The sequence below is a fragment of the Cetorhinus maximus genome, chromosome 8 (assembly GCF_964194155.1).
Source record: "Cetorhinus maximus chromosome 8, sCetMax3.hap1.1, whole genome shotgun sequence".
Taxonomy (NCBI): Eukaryota; Metazoa; Chordata; class Chondrichthyes; order Lamniformes; family Cetorhinidae; genus Cetorhinus; species Cetorhinus maximus.
In genome coordinates this window covers 84,186,668-84,205,652 of record NC_135886.1, presented here as the reverse complement: position 1 = coordinate 84,205,652, position 18,985 = coordinate 84,186,668, and the positions used below count along the sequence as shown (strand labels likewise).

At 42.7% G+C, this 18,985-nt stretch overlaps 1 protein-coding gene across 8 annotated transcripts in view; it reads left to right on the top strand.

Moving 5' to 3' along the window:
- LOC144683805 (transmembrane protein 33-like) overlaps positions 1–18,776 on the top strand; it is a 201,799-nt gene extending 183,023 nt beyond the window's left edge. For 5 of the 8 annotated variants that reach the window (XM_078547224.1, XM_078547220.1, XM_078547221.1 and 2 more), the window contains 2 exons: positions 8,838–8,941; positions 13,320–18,776. In XM_078547224.1, the coding sequence (XP_078403350.1) occupies positions 8,838–8,941; positions 13,320–13,450 (235 nt within the window). In that variant the 3' untranslated portion in view covers positions 13,451–18,776. Of the gene's footprint in view, positions 1–8,837 lie in introns of all 8 variants that reach the window. The other 3 variants (XM_078547227.1, XM_078547226.1, XR_013577338.1) reach the window with 2 other exon arrangements.
- The last annotated feature ends 209 nt before the right edge of the window (positions 18,777–18,985 follow it).

Here is an 18,985-nt window from a genome sequence, read left to right as displayed (position 1 = left end):
GGCTAAGCTCTGCGAGGTATTCTTCAGGTGGGGTTGGCCAGGTTGCAATGGCAATGCAGGTACAGGGTGGACTAATCAGTGCTCCTCTCTCCTTTCAGGAGGAAACATCCTACAACAATGCCGAGAGGTTCTGACTGGTGGGGGACCGCCCCACCCACTCATCTTGACCCAATTTGAGCAGGAGGCCATGGAGCTGGAGAGGCGCCATGCACCTAGGTCAACCAGCCGTGATGAGGTTGGGGTGCCACAGGGTGTTAAGAGTGCAGTGCACTGAGGTCAGAATGTTTTCATTGCAACCATTCCAATGTAGCCCCTATATTGATGTGAGCCTCGAACCTGTAATCCCCATTGATAATGGAAAGTCGAGGGCACCCTAATGCATATCTCTGTCTCATCCGGGTGCCAGGCATGCACAGTAACAGTGTAATGACTTCAACTAATGACATGTCCTTGTTCTTTCTTTCAGGCTCACCAGCAGCCCATCGTGGTGAGGAGTCTGAAGGCCTACCACTGACCCCAGAGGACGGCACCCAACAGAACGCACCTGCGTCACACCGTCTCTGCCAAGTAGGCATCAGCACAGATACCAGCACCTCGGTGGGCATTAGATCAGCGGCTAGTATCATGGAGCACATTGGTGAGGGAACTTCACACTCGCTTGAGGTGCAGGCGGAGGCAGAGAGTGCCCAGGGCACCGGCAGTCGGAGGAATGCTGGGGCCCTGGACAATGCTCAGTCGGTTGCTGATAATGAGTCTCTGGAGTAGTCCCTGAGACAGCAGATGCTGGACAGTCAGCAGGGAGTGCGGGAAGATCTGGCGGAGATACATGAGGGAATGCATGCCATGTTCTCCATTGCAGAGGAGTCCTTGTGGAGCGTGAGCAATGCAATGTCCCTCATGTCGGAGCACAATGTCTCCTCCATGGAGAGAGTGGCGACTGGGGATGCGCTCGGACCTGCAAGCCCTCACACAAGCAATGACCTCAGGTGGTCACTGTCAGTATGGGAGATGGATGGGGCACCCAGTATCCCAGCTAGGTGCCCATCCATCAATGGTGAGCAAGGAGATCCAGAGCGACCTCACATTAGCACATGAGCTGCCTGTCGTCTCTGCGGGCTCCTCTCAGGGTACTCCGGATGAGGGCAGCAGCTCCTTCGCCCCTCTGCCAGTGACTGTGGCATCTGATGAGGCTGCGGTGATTGGGGAGGAGTCAGCCGTGGCACTGGCCACTCCCTCCCAGGCAGGGCCAGCACAGGCTCCATGGGCCAGAAGGCCCCCGCCAAAGTCATCAAGGCCAACAGGACAGCAAAGTGACCAGGCTGTCTCCAATGCTGGTGCCAGCGAGGGAGTGCACCTAGACATAGCACCCGCAAGCGCAAACTTAAAGCTCCTTAATCACAACATGGCCTGAGCATGGGTGATATTTGTTTACCTCACTTTTAATTTAATTCTTAATTGGTGTGAGGGAGAACACCTTGAATTTTATTTGTTAACTTTATGGCAGGCACCATATCATTAAATGTGTTTTTGTGTAACAAGCCTCTGGGTGCTTCATTTGTTCTGCAGGGGAACCCATAATGTTATGAATGAAATGTTTCTCATTAAACTTTATTGAAATGGCACATAGTGCATGTTGTTGAATAAGTAAATGTTCCTGTTCGGGATCGAGTATGGAGCCGGCAGCCCTGGCATGTGGTGTTGGTTGTTCTTATTTGGTAGGCTAGCTGAAGGAGCGTTGGATCAAAGCGTCCGGGGTGTCCCTGCCTCCAAGGAGGTTGCCCAGGTCAGCTTCTACGCCCTCAGCGTTATCCTGACCGTGCTCGTCCTTGGACTCACTACTGGACTCATTGTCTATTGCCTGAGCAGCTGCGTCAAGATCTTCTTCCTCCACTGTGTCCCCCCTTTCCAGTGCCAGATTGTGGAGAGCGCAGCATGCAACCACACGATCTGGGGGATATTGGAGTGTGCCCCCTGGACGGTCCAGGCATCGGAAACGCATCCTGAGAAGAACTGTGGCTCTCTCTGCCACCGCCCTTGTGGTGCCGTGGCTCCTGTTGTACCGCTGCTCGGCCTCTGTTCTTGGATGGCAGAGAGGCGTCATGAGCCACCTTTGAGGGGATAGCCCTTGTCACCCAGCAGCCATCCATCCAGCCAGGTTGGAGCACTGAAGAGCCTCGGCACCTGGGAGTGTCTCAGGATGTTAACGTCATGGGAACTGCCTGGGTACCTTGCACAGACTAGCAGAATCTGCATCCTGTGATCTCACACTAGCTGCACGTTCATGGAGTGGAAGCCCTTCCTGTTGACGAAGGCACCGGGCTCGCCTGCTGGCGCCTTGATGGCCACATGTGTGCAGTCATTTGCACCCTCGACGCGGGGGAACCCAGCAATTGCTGCAAAGCCTCTGGCTCGCTCTGCCTGGCTGGCCTCATCCATACTGTAGTGAATGAAAGCCAATGCTCGCCTGAACAGAGCGTCTGTCACTAGCTTGACACAACTGTGGACAGCTGAATGGGAGACTCTACAAAGATCATCCACTGTCCCCTGGAAAGAGACGGAGGCATAGAAGTTGAGCACCGTAACCTTTAGAGCAACTGGCATGGGGTGTCCACCCACACAGTCAGAGCTGATCCCAAGGCCGATCCTCTGACAGATGGAGGTCACCCTCTCCCTTGAGAGGCAGAGCCTCCTTCGGCATTGCACGTCAGACATATTGAGGTAGCTGTATCACCGCCTGTAAACCCTGGCAGCAAGCGTCTTCTGCGGCCCCTTCCGCCTTGGGCTTCCTGTTGGCCCTGTACCCCTTGTGCCTGCACCTCTCCCACCCACAGGTCACTCCCCTGGAGGCTGAATAGAGATACCTGGCCTCCTCCCCTTTCTGGCCCTCCCTCCTCAGAGGAGGTGCCTCCAGCAGAGACCACAACCCTCATTCCCAGGATAAGGGAAGGCTGCCTGATACCTGGAAGGGCCCAAGTGTCATCAATCCTCTGAGTGCCTGGAAAACAACACTGAGTCCTGAACTGAAGACTCTTATTTCTGTCAAAGCAGCTCTGAAGCGAAATGAAGATGCCCTGTTCACACAAGCAAGCGGCAGCAAGTTATAAGCTAAAGTAGAAACTACTCGCATTAACAAGTGCACTCACCCCTCTTATCCCACCCATGGATGAGGTTTTTGAAAATATGGCCTGCCCACCTGCCCATTTAGCCCATGCGATGGCCTGAAAATTGCACAGGCCACGCAAACTCTGAGACAATTGGTGCCTCAAGGGCCTTAACTGGCCAGTTAATTAATGGCGGGCATGCCTCCATCTTCATCACACACCCGCCTAGCGAAATATCGCACCCACGCTTGGCCGACGTCAACGCACTTCATTTCTTGGTTGGACATGTCGGGCGCGCGCCCGCACGCCAAAAATTATGCCCATTGTGAGGGCGAATGCAGACAGCTTCTCTGTCATTATCACTGTAAAACCTTGGCCCAAACTTTACAGCACAGAAGGAAGCCATTCGGCCCATTGCCCCTGTGGTGGCTCTCTGAAAGAACTATCCACTTTCTCCCGTAACCCTGCTGTTTTCCATATCCTTTCAAAGTTTTCTTTGTGAATATCCACTTCCCTTTAAAACGTTTTATAGATTCCGCATCCATCACCGTTGCTGATAGGGCATTAAATTTCCTGCATTTTTTTTAAAAACTCACAACCTTGTCCTTTGTTCTTTTGATTGTGCTCTTAAATTTATGCCTCTGGTTACTGACACACTGACTAGTGAAAATATTTTTTTTCTTATTTATAATATCAAAACACTTCATAATTTTGAAATCCTGAGTGGCATGTTCCCATTTAAAGAAAAAATATATTCTTAAATTAATTTGAGTTGTCTTCATTTGAAGGATTCTGGTTTACAACAGTTAATGTTTGATCAGTGATTGAAGTAATTTATTACCTCTATCACTGAAAGTGTGCAGTTGTGATCTTTTCACCCCTGTTAGTTTGTTTGTAAACACGATATATCTCAAAAACGAATCGACGTATTTCAACAAAACCTGGTACACAGATTGGGTATGGCCCACGGAAGAACTGATTAGATTTTGGCAAAGATGGAGATCCAGATTTGGATCCTGAAATATTTTAAGGATCATTTAACATTGAGGTATAGGGTGAATTGACTTTTTTTTAGAATGTTGTGGGTTGTTTTATTTAGAATTTTTGTTGATTGTTTTAGAATATTATGAATTGTATCAGCTGCTGTGGTGCAATTTGTCACACCTGTCAAACTGTGAGCAGAGTTTTCAGAGCAAGTTGTTGGATATGGGTTGGCCTGTAGCCTCCTTGGTTTCTAAGATTTCTTGTTTCAACTTTGTAGTCACAGAGCATCAACCAGGCAGGGAAAAGCCTCGAGGAAGAGCTGCGTAATTGTAATAACATTGAGTTAATATACTGATGATGAAGTGTGATGAAGATATGTGCCCTGTTCACCTGTTATGTACCATATCAAGTAATTAGCCATAGTCCATAAAGGACTATCCGTCATCTCTCTCCATTAGAGACAGTTTATATATAGCTTGAGGGGCACCACTCCACAAGCTAGGGGCAAGGAGAGGAGGCCACCATGAGCTACCACAGCCAGTACAGGGATTGAGCCTGCACCGTTGGCATCATTCTGCATCACACTCTAGCAATCTAGCCAACTGAGCTAACTAACAACCATGTACTGTATCAGCTCAAATTATGTTAATAGCCTCTAAAATGTATTTGCCAGAATTTTTTTGAAGTTTCATTTGCTTTTAATTAGTTTGCATTTTAAGTATACATGCAGAAGAATGCACTGAGCAGCTTTGTAAAATTTCAGTTGTTACTTTCTTATCCACAACATATTAAAACAAATCTTTTACTTTTGAGTTCATATTTGTGATAGGTAGCAATGCATGACCACTAGTTAAAATGTCTTGTTCCTTTTTGTTTTATTGATATAGTCATTGTGATGTTTCACTATCCCTGTCCCTGCGCTCAGTTGATCTAATTTTGAATTGCAGAAGAGTAAAAACTGTACATTGAAAATGCACATGTTTGTCAGTGCAGGATTAGTACTTGGAAGCATTTTTTTGATTCAGTACCAATATGCCAAGCCTCTCTTAGAAATTATTTGAAATTAATGTTATCTCCTATTAACCAAAGTAAAGAGAAAATATAATGTATAAAACTACATAGGTGTAGGAACTCAACTGTCAAAACTAATAGAATTGAGTCCCTACGAATGGAACCAAAGTCAATGTTGTGTGTAATGTGTACTGATGCACCTTGTCAGCCAATCAGAATTATACAATAGCCTAGGGTGCAATCAAATTTTCATTAAATGTCAAAAAAATTCTTTCTAACCCAATTGCCTGAGCTGAAATTATCAAGGGCTTCAGCAGCTCCTACTGTCTTGTTGCTTTGAGTGTCTGCATCTACTGCTGCCCATCTGCCTATTGATTGGTAGGAAGCCCAGAATGGGAATTCCATCTCATTAATCATGTCACAGAACAGGGATTAAGACAAGTCTTTGGTTTAAGCTGCACAGCATCTGACCATTGCCCATCAGTGCAGTTGATAGCTGATGATATGCAAAGAATGCCTGAAGCCCCATGAGGTCATCTGCCAGCAGAACTTCTGAACAGCCTTCCTTCACAACTTGGCAAGTGAAACCAGATAACATTGTTTTTAGCACCGAAGGCCAAAATAGGAAAATGCATATAATGAAACACTAGCATTGTCAATACGCTGTTGGCTAAATAAAAGTTTTTGTCATTAACTCTACAGTTGAAACTGGAGTAACCCCATTTTTTCTTTGCCAGGCTTATGAATATAATTATCATAATATTTATTTTTATACCGGAAAATGTTTTTGGTTCCAAAAATCAAATTATTGTTTTTAACAGCACAAGAAGAAGCTCCTGCTGTAGGTAGCACACTGGCAGCTTTCCAAGCCTGACAGAACTCTCAGCACCATGATTATTCACTAAAAAGTAGTTGTTATTAGTTATTTTTGTAGTGCTCGAAATGAAGGGGCAACTGCATCTCATCAATCGTAGTATGTTCATGGCAAAATAGCATCACTGCTATTCAGGTACTACATTCCAGTCAAAGGTAGTCCTCAAACAATGTCCTGGAACCATTCCAGTATGTTGGCATCTACTTTCATGTTCAGCGGGTGTATTCATAATGCCCTTGCCCTTCTTTTCAATCTGCCCAATCTTGGCTTAATTTAGTCGCTATTTTAAAACCTGGAAGAGAACACGGTGGAAAATTTAGTGAATGGAAACTACAGTATTCTAGGAAAAGCTGAGGAATGGAATATATGTGGTTTAATTCAGTAAAAGATCAGTTTTAATTTCTGTTGTATAAAAATGATTGATGTCACACAAGTTCTTACTTAGATACCACTGAGATGCATTCAGTGACTTTTATTCTTAATTTTGCATTCTGATTTTATTCTAGCACTCATTTTGGAAACTCAGTCACTATGTTTACATGCATGCACAGGCAGTTTCAAAATTATAAACATAAATGTACCTTCATCTAGCTGCTTTTCTTGTATCCACTGCTTTATTGATTGAAGCTGTCATGGAGCAATGAATCCTTTGATTGCATTCTAAATGCAAGCACCATTAATGTGTTTGTTGACATTGAAAATTCTGAGTGTTAATATAGCAGGGAGTAGGGGCACTGGTAATAAAATAAATCCATTAATGGAAGTAAATGTATTGAACATCAGATGAGAGTGTCTGTATTTTTATAACAATTCTGTTTTTCATATTGCATATACTCATGATTTTCTTGGACTTGTGTGGTGAGACAGATAAGGTTAATTCTACATTAAAATCTACATGATTTGTGTTTTCATATTAAATTGGCAGTGAAAGAATTTAATATTAAATTTTCAAATGAACAGATGGAACACTCTCCTCATTGCTTTAACCCCCACATAGCCTCTCTGCATCACTGTTGTTGTTTTAGAAACCATGTATTCCTATGTTCCCTCTACCATCAACATTCTTACTACATTATGACAGAATAAGAAACTTCCATGAATGTAAATCTGTTACGCTGAAAGTTTTTTTAAAAATTAGAATATTGTGCATCCTTTCTGCTAGTCTCTTCAAACTACACATCATCTTGAGCCATAGGGACAGGCAGGCAACTTGCTCCTGACCATCTGGTAGTACTGTTCTTTCATTGTCTTGTATAAGGTGCTCAATGGGATCACTGTCGCTCTAATTATGTTCTTTTCACTTATCCCTTCCTTATGCCAGTTGTGATACACCATGTGAGGAATTTTGGACTTGTACTTCAACCATTGCAAATTGAATACACTGCACAATTACCTGTTCACTCTTTGCAAGATATGAAACTGACAGTTTCTGGGGGTTTGCCGATAAAATGCCGGTGCATGTGAATTCACATGCCTGTGCGTGTGAATGACACATGTCATTACTAATGGACAAATTAACCAGCAGCTTGTGGCAAGGAGGAGATACCCGATGAATTGTGAATTGCCACAAGTTGCTGGACAATTTATGCCACACTGCTGTTAGCTTCACAAAAAATGGCATCTACCATTTATCCTTCCTTTGATTTTCATGAAGTTGGTACATTGATTTTTTTTCTCTGTATAGTTCCGACAACTCCCAGTTCCCACAACAAATTTACAGTCCAGCCAACCGGAAGAGTGCACAACCTAGTGCTGTTTCTCCCTCTGTTTTCCTTCATAGCAACAGGGCCAAAATTGGGTCATTCAAATGGAGAAGGAGAATCAAAGTTGAATGATCACCTTGATTCCAACCTCATATACAATATCCTAACTTGTTAAATTGATTAAATTCATATAGCCACTTTTTTTTATTCATTCATAGGATGTGGGTGTCACTGGCTAGGCCAGCATTTATTGCCCCATCCCTAAGTGCCCTTATTCAGAGGGCATTTAAGAGTCAACCACATTGCTGTGGGTCTGGAGTCACACGTAGGCCAGACCAGGTAAGGATAACAGATTTCCTTCCCTAAAGGACATTAGTGGACCAGATGGGTTTTTGCACCAAACAGCAATGTTTTCGTAGTCACCATCAGACTTTTAATTCCAGATTTTTATTGGATTCAAATTTCACCATCTGCCGTGATGGGATTCGAACCCTTGTACCCCAGAGCATTACACTGGATCTCTTGAATACTAGTCCAGTGACAATACCACCATGCCACAGCCTTCCCATTCCCCCATCAGTAGCTCTGTCAGCTACTTACTTTTGTTGCATGCAACATTCCAGCTTGTTTTATGTTATAATTGGGCAAAGAAGCCAGGTTAAAGTTTGAGGTACAGCCAAATGCTTCAGGCTTTGCAGCATGGAACATCTTGGGAAGTGGATAAATGTATTATACAATGTTTGATTTTGCCCATCAACCGATACATGTACAACGCATGACCTCAGGGGCCCTGTTTTATGATAAATAACTTTATAATGTAAGTTATTATCATAAATGGAAATCTGTTACAACATCTGATCATTGGTAGTGTGACTGTGTGAGTGAGATCATAAATCTTTGCACTAGTCAATAATATACCAAGAGGATGCCGTGTGGTGATTTATTAAATATTTTAATTTTCCTACATTAATTTAATCAGCACAACTCAAGTGCCATTCTATATTAGCCAGTTGAACAGACTTGTGAGTAGACAGGAGAACCGTTCAATATAAAATGGGCAGACCTTTGATTTATTACCATGCTCTGAATACATTGTCTTCCACAGCAAAATGTAACCTGTTGTGATTTGCAGAAGCTAACTGGATTTCTACTCTTTATTAACAGGACATTGTTTTATGAACTTCGAGTCGCAATAGAGCAGTTGACAGCCAGACCATCCTGCCCAACTTTCATCCGAAGTGCATGTCACAAAGCTATAAAGCTCACCTGTAAGCTTGCTCCAGGGTCATAGAATTCAAGATTCTCCTTAGCGCAAGATAACTTGCAAATGGTGGAATTTGTTACAATTTAGAATTCTGTAGAACATTTCTATAGTTTATGCTGAAAATGTCATTTTTTGTTCTCTTTTATGGAATGATGTCAAAAACTTATTTTGGTATATGCCTAATATGTGTGTGCTGCATATTTAATTTCAATATGGCTGGTATTTCTGTCACAAAAGTAAGTTTATATTTGATTACTGGGAAGTGAGAATGAATATCAGATGAATGTGGGCACATCATTTGGTTTGAGGCTGTCTGCATGGAGTATATGCAAGTGGAATACCAACATTAGTACATACAAATGCAACCCTAACATGAAAAGTCTTTAACACCTACACTCCATGTGAAAAGTGGCCATTGTTGAAAAGGTACAAGGAAATAGTTTATAGTAAAGAAATAAATGCTTAGTTTTGGATGTACAACATCATAATGCATATTTGATGCTGGATCAATGTAAATCTTCAGTAAAAGTTGCACGGTTTGACCTAATGGTGTAGATATTTCTGATGTATAGGTCAAATAACTAAATAATTATTTCAAAATGCACATAACTGAGTTTATTGCTCAACCTCTCTTCACCGTTTGTCAACTTCTCCCATTTTAATAGTACAAGTGACATTCGTTTTCTCAAAGGGACTGATAACTTGAAGCTTTTGTTTAATAATGTTAATCTGATGAAGGTAGTGACTCCTACATTTTGTAAAAACTCTCCAATAAAGGTTTTGCAGGTCAGCTTTGACTATTTTACATCAGTCCCAAAAACATTGTTGTGGATAGGTAACTCCCAGAGACACTGGGAGTGTCACTCCTGATTTACCAGATTGGTGAAGTAGGTGATATAGTGACAAATGTTCTAATGTAGTGAAGCATGTTTTTCTGGCTGCCTTAAACAGCCACCCCTTTTAACTTTCAATTCAAATATTCCTTGGAGGCAACAGCTTTTGTCAATAAATTAAATTAATCAAGATAGAGCAACTTCCTACTAATGTGCACCGTGGAACTGGTACTGTGTTGTGCATGCGACTGGTTTAGTACTAGTATTTGCTGTAGTTACTGTCAAACCAATCAATTACTAAAACATAAATAAAATGCTGTTGATGCTGGAAATCTGAAATAAAAACAGAAAATGCTGGAAACACTCGGCAAGCTGGGCAGGATCTGTAGAGCTACCTCCGATGCTGCCTGGCTTGCTCAGTGTTTATATAATTTTTTGTTTTTATTTTAGTCAGTTACTAATACAGGATTATTACTACTCCATGGTTACTGGCTTAAAATGAATAAGACTCCCATGATTTTAGCAGTCAGTTAAACGCTGGCTTTAAATATTTTTTTCAATGAAATCTTATATATAAACATGCACTGGATATTGGAAACATGGGGCGGAATTTAATGTAACAGACTTGTATTCAGTCCACTAGTTGGACAACCAGTAGGAAATCCATGTTGCTTCTCAAGGGAAGGCCTGAGCAAATGAAGTGCTTGTTGGGCACTTAACTGGCCAGCACAGGCATTTCCTGTGATTTGGGACCCTAGGGGTGGAAATCCCACCCAGCGAGAGCTGCTGGCCAGTCAGAAGCTGACAGCTCTCCATTGCTGACAGTGCCACCGGCAGAGGTGGCTGCTGCCAGTGGTGCTCCACGGTCTTCACCAGAGATCATCATTGGACCCCTGGACTCGAGTGAGGGCAGGGAGGGGGCTGTGGAAGAAGGGGGCAGGAGTGGTCAGAAGCAAAGGCAGAAGGGTGGCTTTCAGCGGCAACCCCTACCCAATGTCAAGTCCATTGGCACTAATCAGGCACTAAGTACCTTTGAAAGAGGGATGCCCCCCTCAACCTCCCAGAGGGCTGCAGGCAAAGATGACAGGCAAATGAAAGCCTTGCCACTCGTATTTAATCCCTGAACCACCAATAAATTCTGGTGGGCTCTGGAGGGATAATTGGTGTCAATTGGCTCAATTTTGAGGCTAATTGACATCTCAATATGAGTGAGTTTCCCCTCGGGCCCATTCCCGCCTCGAACTTGACTGCGGGAGGTTTCCCTACCGCCAGGAGACTGACGTATGGCCTGTCGTGTGATTAAGTAGGCCCGGTCGTCATGTTTCCCACCATGACAGGCTGCATTAAATCCAGCCCATAGTCTCAGACCTTAATACATTTTCTTTCAAGTTTTCGCACAATATACACTGTACCCTGGCTGAGCTTACTGCTGATGCTGCTTTTAATCTTGCTGTAAATAGATCTGATCATCTCTCTGGTAATTGTCTCGGCCAAAATTGTAGTTGAGATGGGGTTTTGTGTGGACATTCTGTATGTATGGGCAACAAAATAGCATTCTGTTGCAATTGTGCTGTGCTTGCTTCCCTCTAACCAATTGTTTGTTTTGGTATAATTTGCCAAGCTCTCTTCTTCTTCAATGGAGTTAAAGTAATGTACAATAGGAATAAAAATGGATAATTAACCCTAAACAAAAGAATTTAAGCAGTTGATCAGTGCGATCCCAATCAGGAAGTCACAAATTTGAATCATGGTCTCTATGGGTCATCATTGATAGCTTCAGCAGGATGCCAGGCGAAGATGCTAGACTGTAGAGTTTACTGGAGGAATGGGCAAGGGAGAAAAGGGCTGAAGAGCAAACCACACTCAACAGCACTTGCAGTTTCCACTTACAACAAACTCTTTTGTCTCAGCCAAACCTTCAGAGGAAATGCCAAACAGGAAAGGGGCAAATGTCAGCTGATAAGTCACAGCAGGCCACTTTTGTGTACTTACTAGTGACTGACTCAAAAAGAAAATTGCAAAGCCCTGAGAACAGGTTGCTTTGCCATTGTGCTGGCTGGGATATGAGGCATGTTGGCATATGTTGAATTTTAGAGATTGCATAAATCCACTGAGCAGTCATAAAAATTGGGTAAATTGAGAGCAGCACAATTAAAAACCTTACAAGACATGTCAGTTATTGTACATACTTCTCTCTGCAATGCTATTGCTATTTTTTTAGTTGCTATTTTTTAAAATAAAGTTAATTGGGTCTTTCAGTGGAAAACCATCAGATTCAGCATGCCATATCAACTGTTAACCACTGTTTAGCACAAAGAGAGTTTTCAATAGAAACTTGAACACCATTTTAATCCATAATCCATGAATGTGAATGAAGTGTGAAAGCCTTGCTTATGAGTGGGATAAGAATAGCATTCCACAGTTTCCCACTAAGCATTTTATTTATATCACAAGTTCAAAATTTGTACCTTTTTTGAATACTGCTATTTTATTGATAATTATAAGCTTACAAAAGGGTGCTTTTGTGTGCTTTATATCCATGTAAAATGGCTTTTGGCAGTTGTATATTTTTCCCATCACACTGTAATTTAATGTGACAATCTTAAGACTGATAGCACCTCAAATATTTGACGGATGTATAACTGTTCAGGGAACTGTTATAAAAAAAATATTTTGCACCGTGTCTGAAAGGGGATTAACTAAATTTGCAGGTATTAATTGAAAATGGAAGTAGATTTGAGGGCAGTGCTGGTATTTGCGATGGAGGTTAAAAAAAAAAACAAAAAAGCAGCTGTGAATGCTAAGAAGCTGTCATAAAAACTGAAATTAGAAATGCATGTCAGGTCCATCAGCATCTGTAATAAGCCCAAAGCCAACATATAAAAAATGGACAAATAAGTAATCTTACCCCTTACTAAGTAGTGCCTATTTCCAAAGATACAGGATGCCTCCAAATATTTTCTATGCTTTTCTTTATCACAAGTCTCGAACTATTTTTTAGTGGAGGGAGGGAAGTGGTACAATTTCGTATTTATCCTGTCTAGGCTCCAGAGCTAAAACAGTTTAATTTTTTGATTGGAGACCCTTCATTTGAACTTCATTTGCAGTGGCCACAATAGGTATTGCAATTATTTGCAGCATGCAGAATCTATATTAATAGAATCCATGAGTTGGACTTGTGTCTCCTGATGGAGGCGAGAATGTGATCGGGAGCCCTGAAATCTTTAAATTTTGCCTGCAAAACCAAATTCCCTCTCCCTTTCTTTTGTGTGGCCTTTTCGTGGGTCGGGAAGGACTTGGGTCATGACCCCATCCCATGTCCACTCATGTCAGAGATGCCATTATAAAAGGTGCAGCAAATTTGTTTTCCTTAACGCATGCTATTTTCATATGCTGTTGTGCGTTTTGCGAACCTTAAAAAAACACATCTCCTCAACCGAGTCATGATCACTTCTGGCAGGTCAAGAAGAGTGTGGGATTGGTATGGAGCAACTTTGTTGCAGTGTGTTCTTCAACTTTTACAACGCTAACACTTGTCTGCCACCCAAGGGATTCTCTGCCAGGGAGGGGTGAATGCATGGAGGAATCTCTACAGGCCACACCCAGCACAGCTGCAGATCTGCCAGCAACACATCTCCATTACAGCCTCAGAACCTTCAACAGTCATGTACCCCCTTTAGAATTCTTCCTTTTGTCATGGGTGCAGCAGCAGCAGCCTGAAGTGCCTCATTCACCATGTGCACAGATCCAAAGATGGGAGGAACCAAGACACCAAGTAACCCACAAGAAGGAGGCATCAAAGTCTGAGGCAGTACCACCCAAAAGGGCCTACTTACATGAACATGAGTAAGAGGCAATGCCGGAGGAGGCTCCTTCTACCCCAAGAGGTGATACCTGAGCTTTGCATCCTGAAAGAAGACCTGCAGTCAGAGGCATACACACTCAGTGGCATTGAAGGTCAACACAGCCCTGAACTTTTTGCCAGCAGCTCATTTCAAGCTGAAGCCAGCCTGTCCTTCATTGCTGGTTCGCTGAGAAGTTTTTGAAGGGAGAATAGAGTGCAGATCCATGCAGTGAGCTCCTTAAACGGTACCAGGAGTGTGTGAAGAAAGTCATCAAGGAAAAGAAAATCCCAGTTGAAGGACCAGAATTCATGGGACCCAAACAGGAAAAGCATTATGGAAGTGGCTGTTCATCATGATGTGCCAGTGGCGCTGGATTCTCCCCTCCTAGTTTTATCTTGTTAAATCAGCATTACTGTGGCAATCACATCTCCTTAACAAAGCATCGACAATATAAAATATGACAGTCGGTAGCACACAGTTGCATCCAAAAAGTCACTGTTGCCCTTTTCACTAGGGTTGGCCAATTTATCTTGTCTGGGGTGCTCCAAGTCAAACAAAGAGGGTGACAAGTTATGCCTCAGTTGCTGGTTTTCCCCCAGTGTGAGCATGGTCAACTGGATGCATGTGATGCTAAGAGCTCCCACCCAGAATGCGGACCAACGCTTTAGCTGAAAGGGGTACCACTCATTAAACGTTCAACTCCTCTATGACCACCACAAGAGGTTTCTGTATGTGCACCTGTTACTGTGGCAGTTACCACAATTCATTCATTTTTAGGGAACCCAGGCTGCCATGAATGTTCCGACCAACCCTCTCAGGTGCATGGCTGGATACAGGAGGATAAGAGAGATCCTCTGAAAAGGTGGCTGCTCACATCCATACACCAAGCGAATGTACAACGGGAGCCATCTTCACACAAGGACATTAATTGAATGGACGACTGGCCTACTCGAGATGAAGCTTAGATGCCTTGACCACTCGGAGGTGGGGAGGGGGCTGGTGGTGCTGTACAATAAACACCTTACTGGTTTTCCAGAATTATCGTAGTAAACTGTATACTTCATAACTTGCCACAGAGAAGAAAAGTGGTTTGGTACTGGAGCCAAAGGAGGACAAGGAATGGAGCCTCTCCTCGAATGAGAAGCAGCAGGTGGAAGGAGAGAGTGAGGAGGAAGGCCCACAGGAAGGATCCCGGAGACAAGGCAGGCGACGTCACTGACGGAATGAGGAGCCCATGCATGATGACTTCGTGGTCAAGATTTACTGATGAGGCGGTGCTTCACATGATGGGAAGCTTCCAAGTGTGCAAAGGCTGACCTGGAAGGCAGAGGAGGGAATTGGTAACATATGTGCTCCCAGATGCGCAGATTGATGAAAGCCAACTAGATGCTTGTGCTCAGGTGGCAAGTGTGAAAATGAATACATTTGACAACATATAAAGTGAAACATTTTATGAATATATTGTAAATGGTTTTGCATTTTCACATACAGCTTTCTGTTTCACTATATACTGTTTCTCATCTTACTCTACACAACACTTACCTGAACACAAACCTAATTAGTGCTCTAATCGGTAGGGTGTCCTCCACTCTTGAACACTCCAACATTGTGCTCCTCTTGTTGCCTTGGAGGAGGTAGAGGAAAGCTTCCCACTTCTCTGGCTATATGCTGTGAGGATCATGACTGATCGCCTCGTTGTGCAGGGTGTTGGTGTCCTCCCTGCGCTACCCACATCTCTGCAGGGGCAACCGTCCTAACTTAGACCCAGTTATCAGATGGTGCATCTGGCTGAGGGGTGAGGAATCAGAGGATGATCAGATTCCCCCTCTGTGCAAGGATCCCTCACCCTCCTGTTTTGATTGCAATGGTGTCCTGATGGCTGGATGGGGTAGACTGTTGGGACGCAGCTGCCTTCCCCTGCAACCATGAAATAGACCTGTTTGGACCCTAGTTCCTCTCCCACTACTGCCAAGGGGCTAATGCCACGACGCAAGAGATCTTGCACCTCTTACATACACTTACATACATGATGCCGAATGGGGCTCACCTCAAGGTTGGGCACTCTCTCGTGGCTGCTCATCATGCATTCTCCAACCTGAGATACAGCTAAGGTCATGGCCATGATGGACCCCTTCTTCATAATGCATGAGCTCATATTGCCTCATGGAACTCAGCCAGATGACCACTTATCTTCCGCTGCAGATCCAAATACTCAGTCCCAAAGAGAGACTGCTGAGGCACTGCCATAGAACATCCCTGAGACTGCCCTTCCCCCTCTGGGACAAACTGTGCACAGACAACTCTACCTCTGACATTACCTCCTGCGCACTGGTGCTATGCTCTTCATTCAGTGCAAGGGTCACAGATCTCCTCCAGTGGTCTCAGGGTAGATCTTTAACATTGGCCCTTTTAACTGCCTTTTTATTGGGCAGAGGGCAGGAAGAAACCCTCTCCGTCCTCAACCTCCCCTGGTACGAACCTAAGACTAAACCGAATCACGACTCTCAACCTGCACCTAGAACCTGCCTTGGCCTCCAAGAGACAAATGGCTGGATTTCACACTTTCCCCCTGATGGCTTTGAAGGCAAGGGAAACATTAAGTCCAGTGAGCAGCCTGCCTGCCAACCACCCACCTGCCTCTGCCTCTACTGCTATTATACCAGCGGCAGGAGTGGCATCAGGTGGCCTGTCCACCAGGGCCAATTGAGGCCCTTAACTGGACAAATAATGCCTGCTAAAGGGCCTCATCCTGCCAACCACCAAGATTTAACCAGCGGCAGGAGAGGTCCATGCCCCTTTAAGGCAGGACTTCCTGCCCCTGAGGGGATGGAAATCCTGCCTCCAGCCTATTAATGGCCAGTTGGGCATTAAAAGACTATGGGGCGGCCATTCTTTCTCTGGGTGGATTCCCCCCCCCTCCCTAGCATCCACCTGGGTGGATTCCCCCCCCCTCCCTAGCATCCCCAAATTTAGCCAGGGGGTCAGGAGCCATGGCGCCCTTTATAATTCAGCACAAAAATATGGCGCAAAGTGAGTTTGGAGGCAGGCTTGCATTTTGGAATTTGGGAAAGGATTCAACTTGTGTTTCATGAGCCTGAGGCGCAAATCTGGGCCCATATTTCATTAGATGAGAAATATTTGTTAAAGCTATGTATATTTTGCTAAATCTTAACAGTAGCTTCAGAAGCAGCTGCTATACTCTGAAATGTATACTGTTCAAACAGGCCAAGTTGGTACATCAAAACCCTGCTTTTGTGCTCTTTTAATATAGCTGCCATGAGTTGGATGCGAGTGCTGAAAGTGATGTCAGTGCAATATTATATGTGTGGCCATAGAACTGGAAACAAATTTATAGTTATTCAACAGTCTGGCACTATTTCCTTTGTCATGGACAGCATTGTGAACAGAGACTATTTATTCATTTACACATATTTCAGAGGAGTCACTGTATTTTTTCTATCTGTGTTTTGTAGTGCTTGGCAAATTCATGAAATGTAAATCTTCTAATTTACTGTCTGCCATTGGATGGAAATTGCCATTTTGATTCTATACTGCAGGTCATCAGATCAGCACTGCTGAAAACACCAAATACACACCATTTAATATATATTTGTTGTATGGAACGAACAGCACGATCAAGTCTGCAATGCAATAAATGTTGGTCGGTTTGGACTCATTGGACTTGTCAAATCATACTGAAACAAAAATCATGATAGCTGTAAATTTCAGCAGCATTGGGTTTGGGATTGAGACTGCACAAAAAATATAATGCATAATTCCAGATACATCTTTAAGATATTTTTACTTATTACTTTTACAAAGAGTCACAAGACACATTAGATATATGGACCATTAAAAGAGTCTAATTACTCTATTATCCCAATAAAAATTAGCAATATTTAATGCTTTTTTAGTATTATTAGTAACAATGAATCATTCACTACTCATTAAATTTACTTGTAATAGTAAGTTGCCCATTACTTGTATTTCATGAGTTAATATTCAAGCTCCTGAAAATATTTATACTTTCATCAAACATCTATCATACCCAGTCTATATTGTTATTGTGTGTGGTATAAGTTGAAAATTATAACCATGAGTAATAGTATTCTTAAAATGTATAATTTTAAATGTTGAAAAAGCAATCTTTTAGTGCAACTCTAGCGAAGGTACAGATATAATACAAGCAGCAAAATATTGCATAGAGTAGCAGAATAACCTAAAATTGATATATTACTAATTTTATATGATGTGTTTGGGAACTCCATCAACTTCATAAACTGGCATCTGGTCAGTAAAAGTAGTCTTGAAATGAGGGGAAAAATGGACATCTGGCATGAATTCATCTTTTTTTATATTTAAATAGCTTTGCTATTTTTGTCTGTTCATCCGCTCATAGGGAGTTGCATGTAATGAAGCATGTAGCTGTAACTAGGCTATACCTCAGCTGGAAAATGTCAAATTATATTATGCATTCCTTAAAAGCATAAATCATGCTTAAGATTTCTTTTTAAAATGTGAAGGTAAGAAGAAACAAATTGAATGATTTTTGAGAATAAATAAGTCACCAGGAATTGCATAATGCATTTCAAAAAATGTTGCATGTTATCTGTTGTCAGAAGCAGTGCTCTCTGGAGACTTTAAGTATTCATGGTACAAATGTGATTATAAAGATCGTAAGATTATGCAGATTTCAATGGTTCTGGGGAATCTCAGACAGCCTTTATGCTTTGAATGCCAGATTTGAATTTTAAACCTTACCTTTGAGAGGCTAGCACAGTAATAAGGAGGTTTTAGTTATTTTTATGTATCATCAAGCAGTGGACCTGTGTTTTTCAAAGTTTTGGGGTAAAAAGAGCAAAAACAAACATATACATCTATATATCTGTTCTTTTACCCTGCAAACTCATCTGACCTTTACCAGAAATGTTCATCTTTGAAATGGTTTGCCTTCATAATAAAGGTTAAGAACAGAAAGATAGATACTGAGGGATCAGATTGCATAAAGTTTGCACTCACTATTTCAATGACGACAATTGCAAAGAAAGAATGTTGTCTTGTTATCGATGCATATCCTTAGATCATTATTTTTGTGCCATGCATTCTACATTACAATGTGAACGAGAAATGCCAAAATAATAAACATATTTCCAGTACCTAATATGGTGGCTGTTTTGCTTTTTTAAAAAAAATATGTATTAGAATAGCTTATGGCTACACATTGTTCAGAATCAGTAGCCTTCAAAGCATTGAGTTAACTATTGGTCAGTAAGGAAGTGATGTCACTCATATCTAAGATATTCAGGTTTCTTATGTTTGGCTGGTTCTAGAGAATAACCAAGAAAGAAGAAATGAAGAGTGACAATCTCT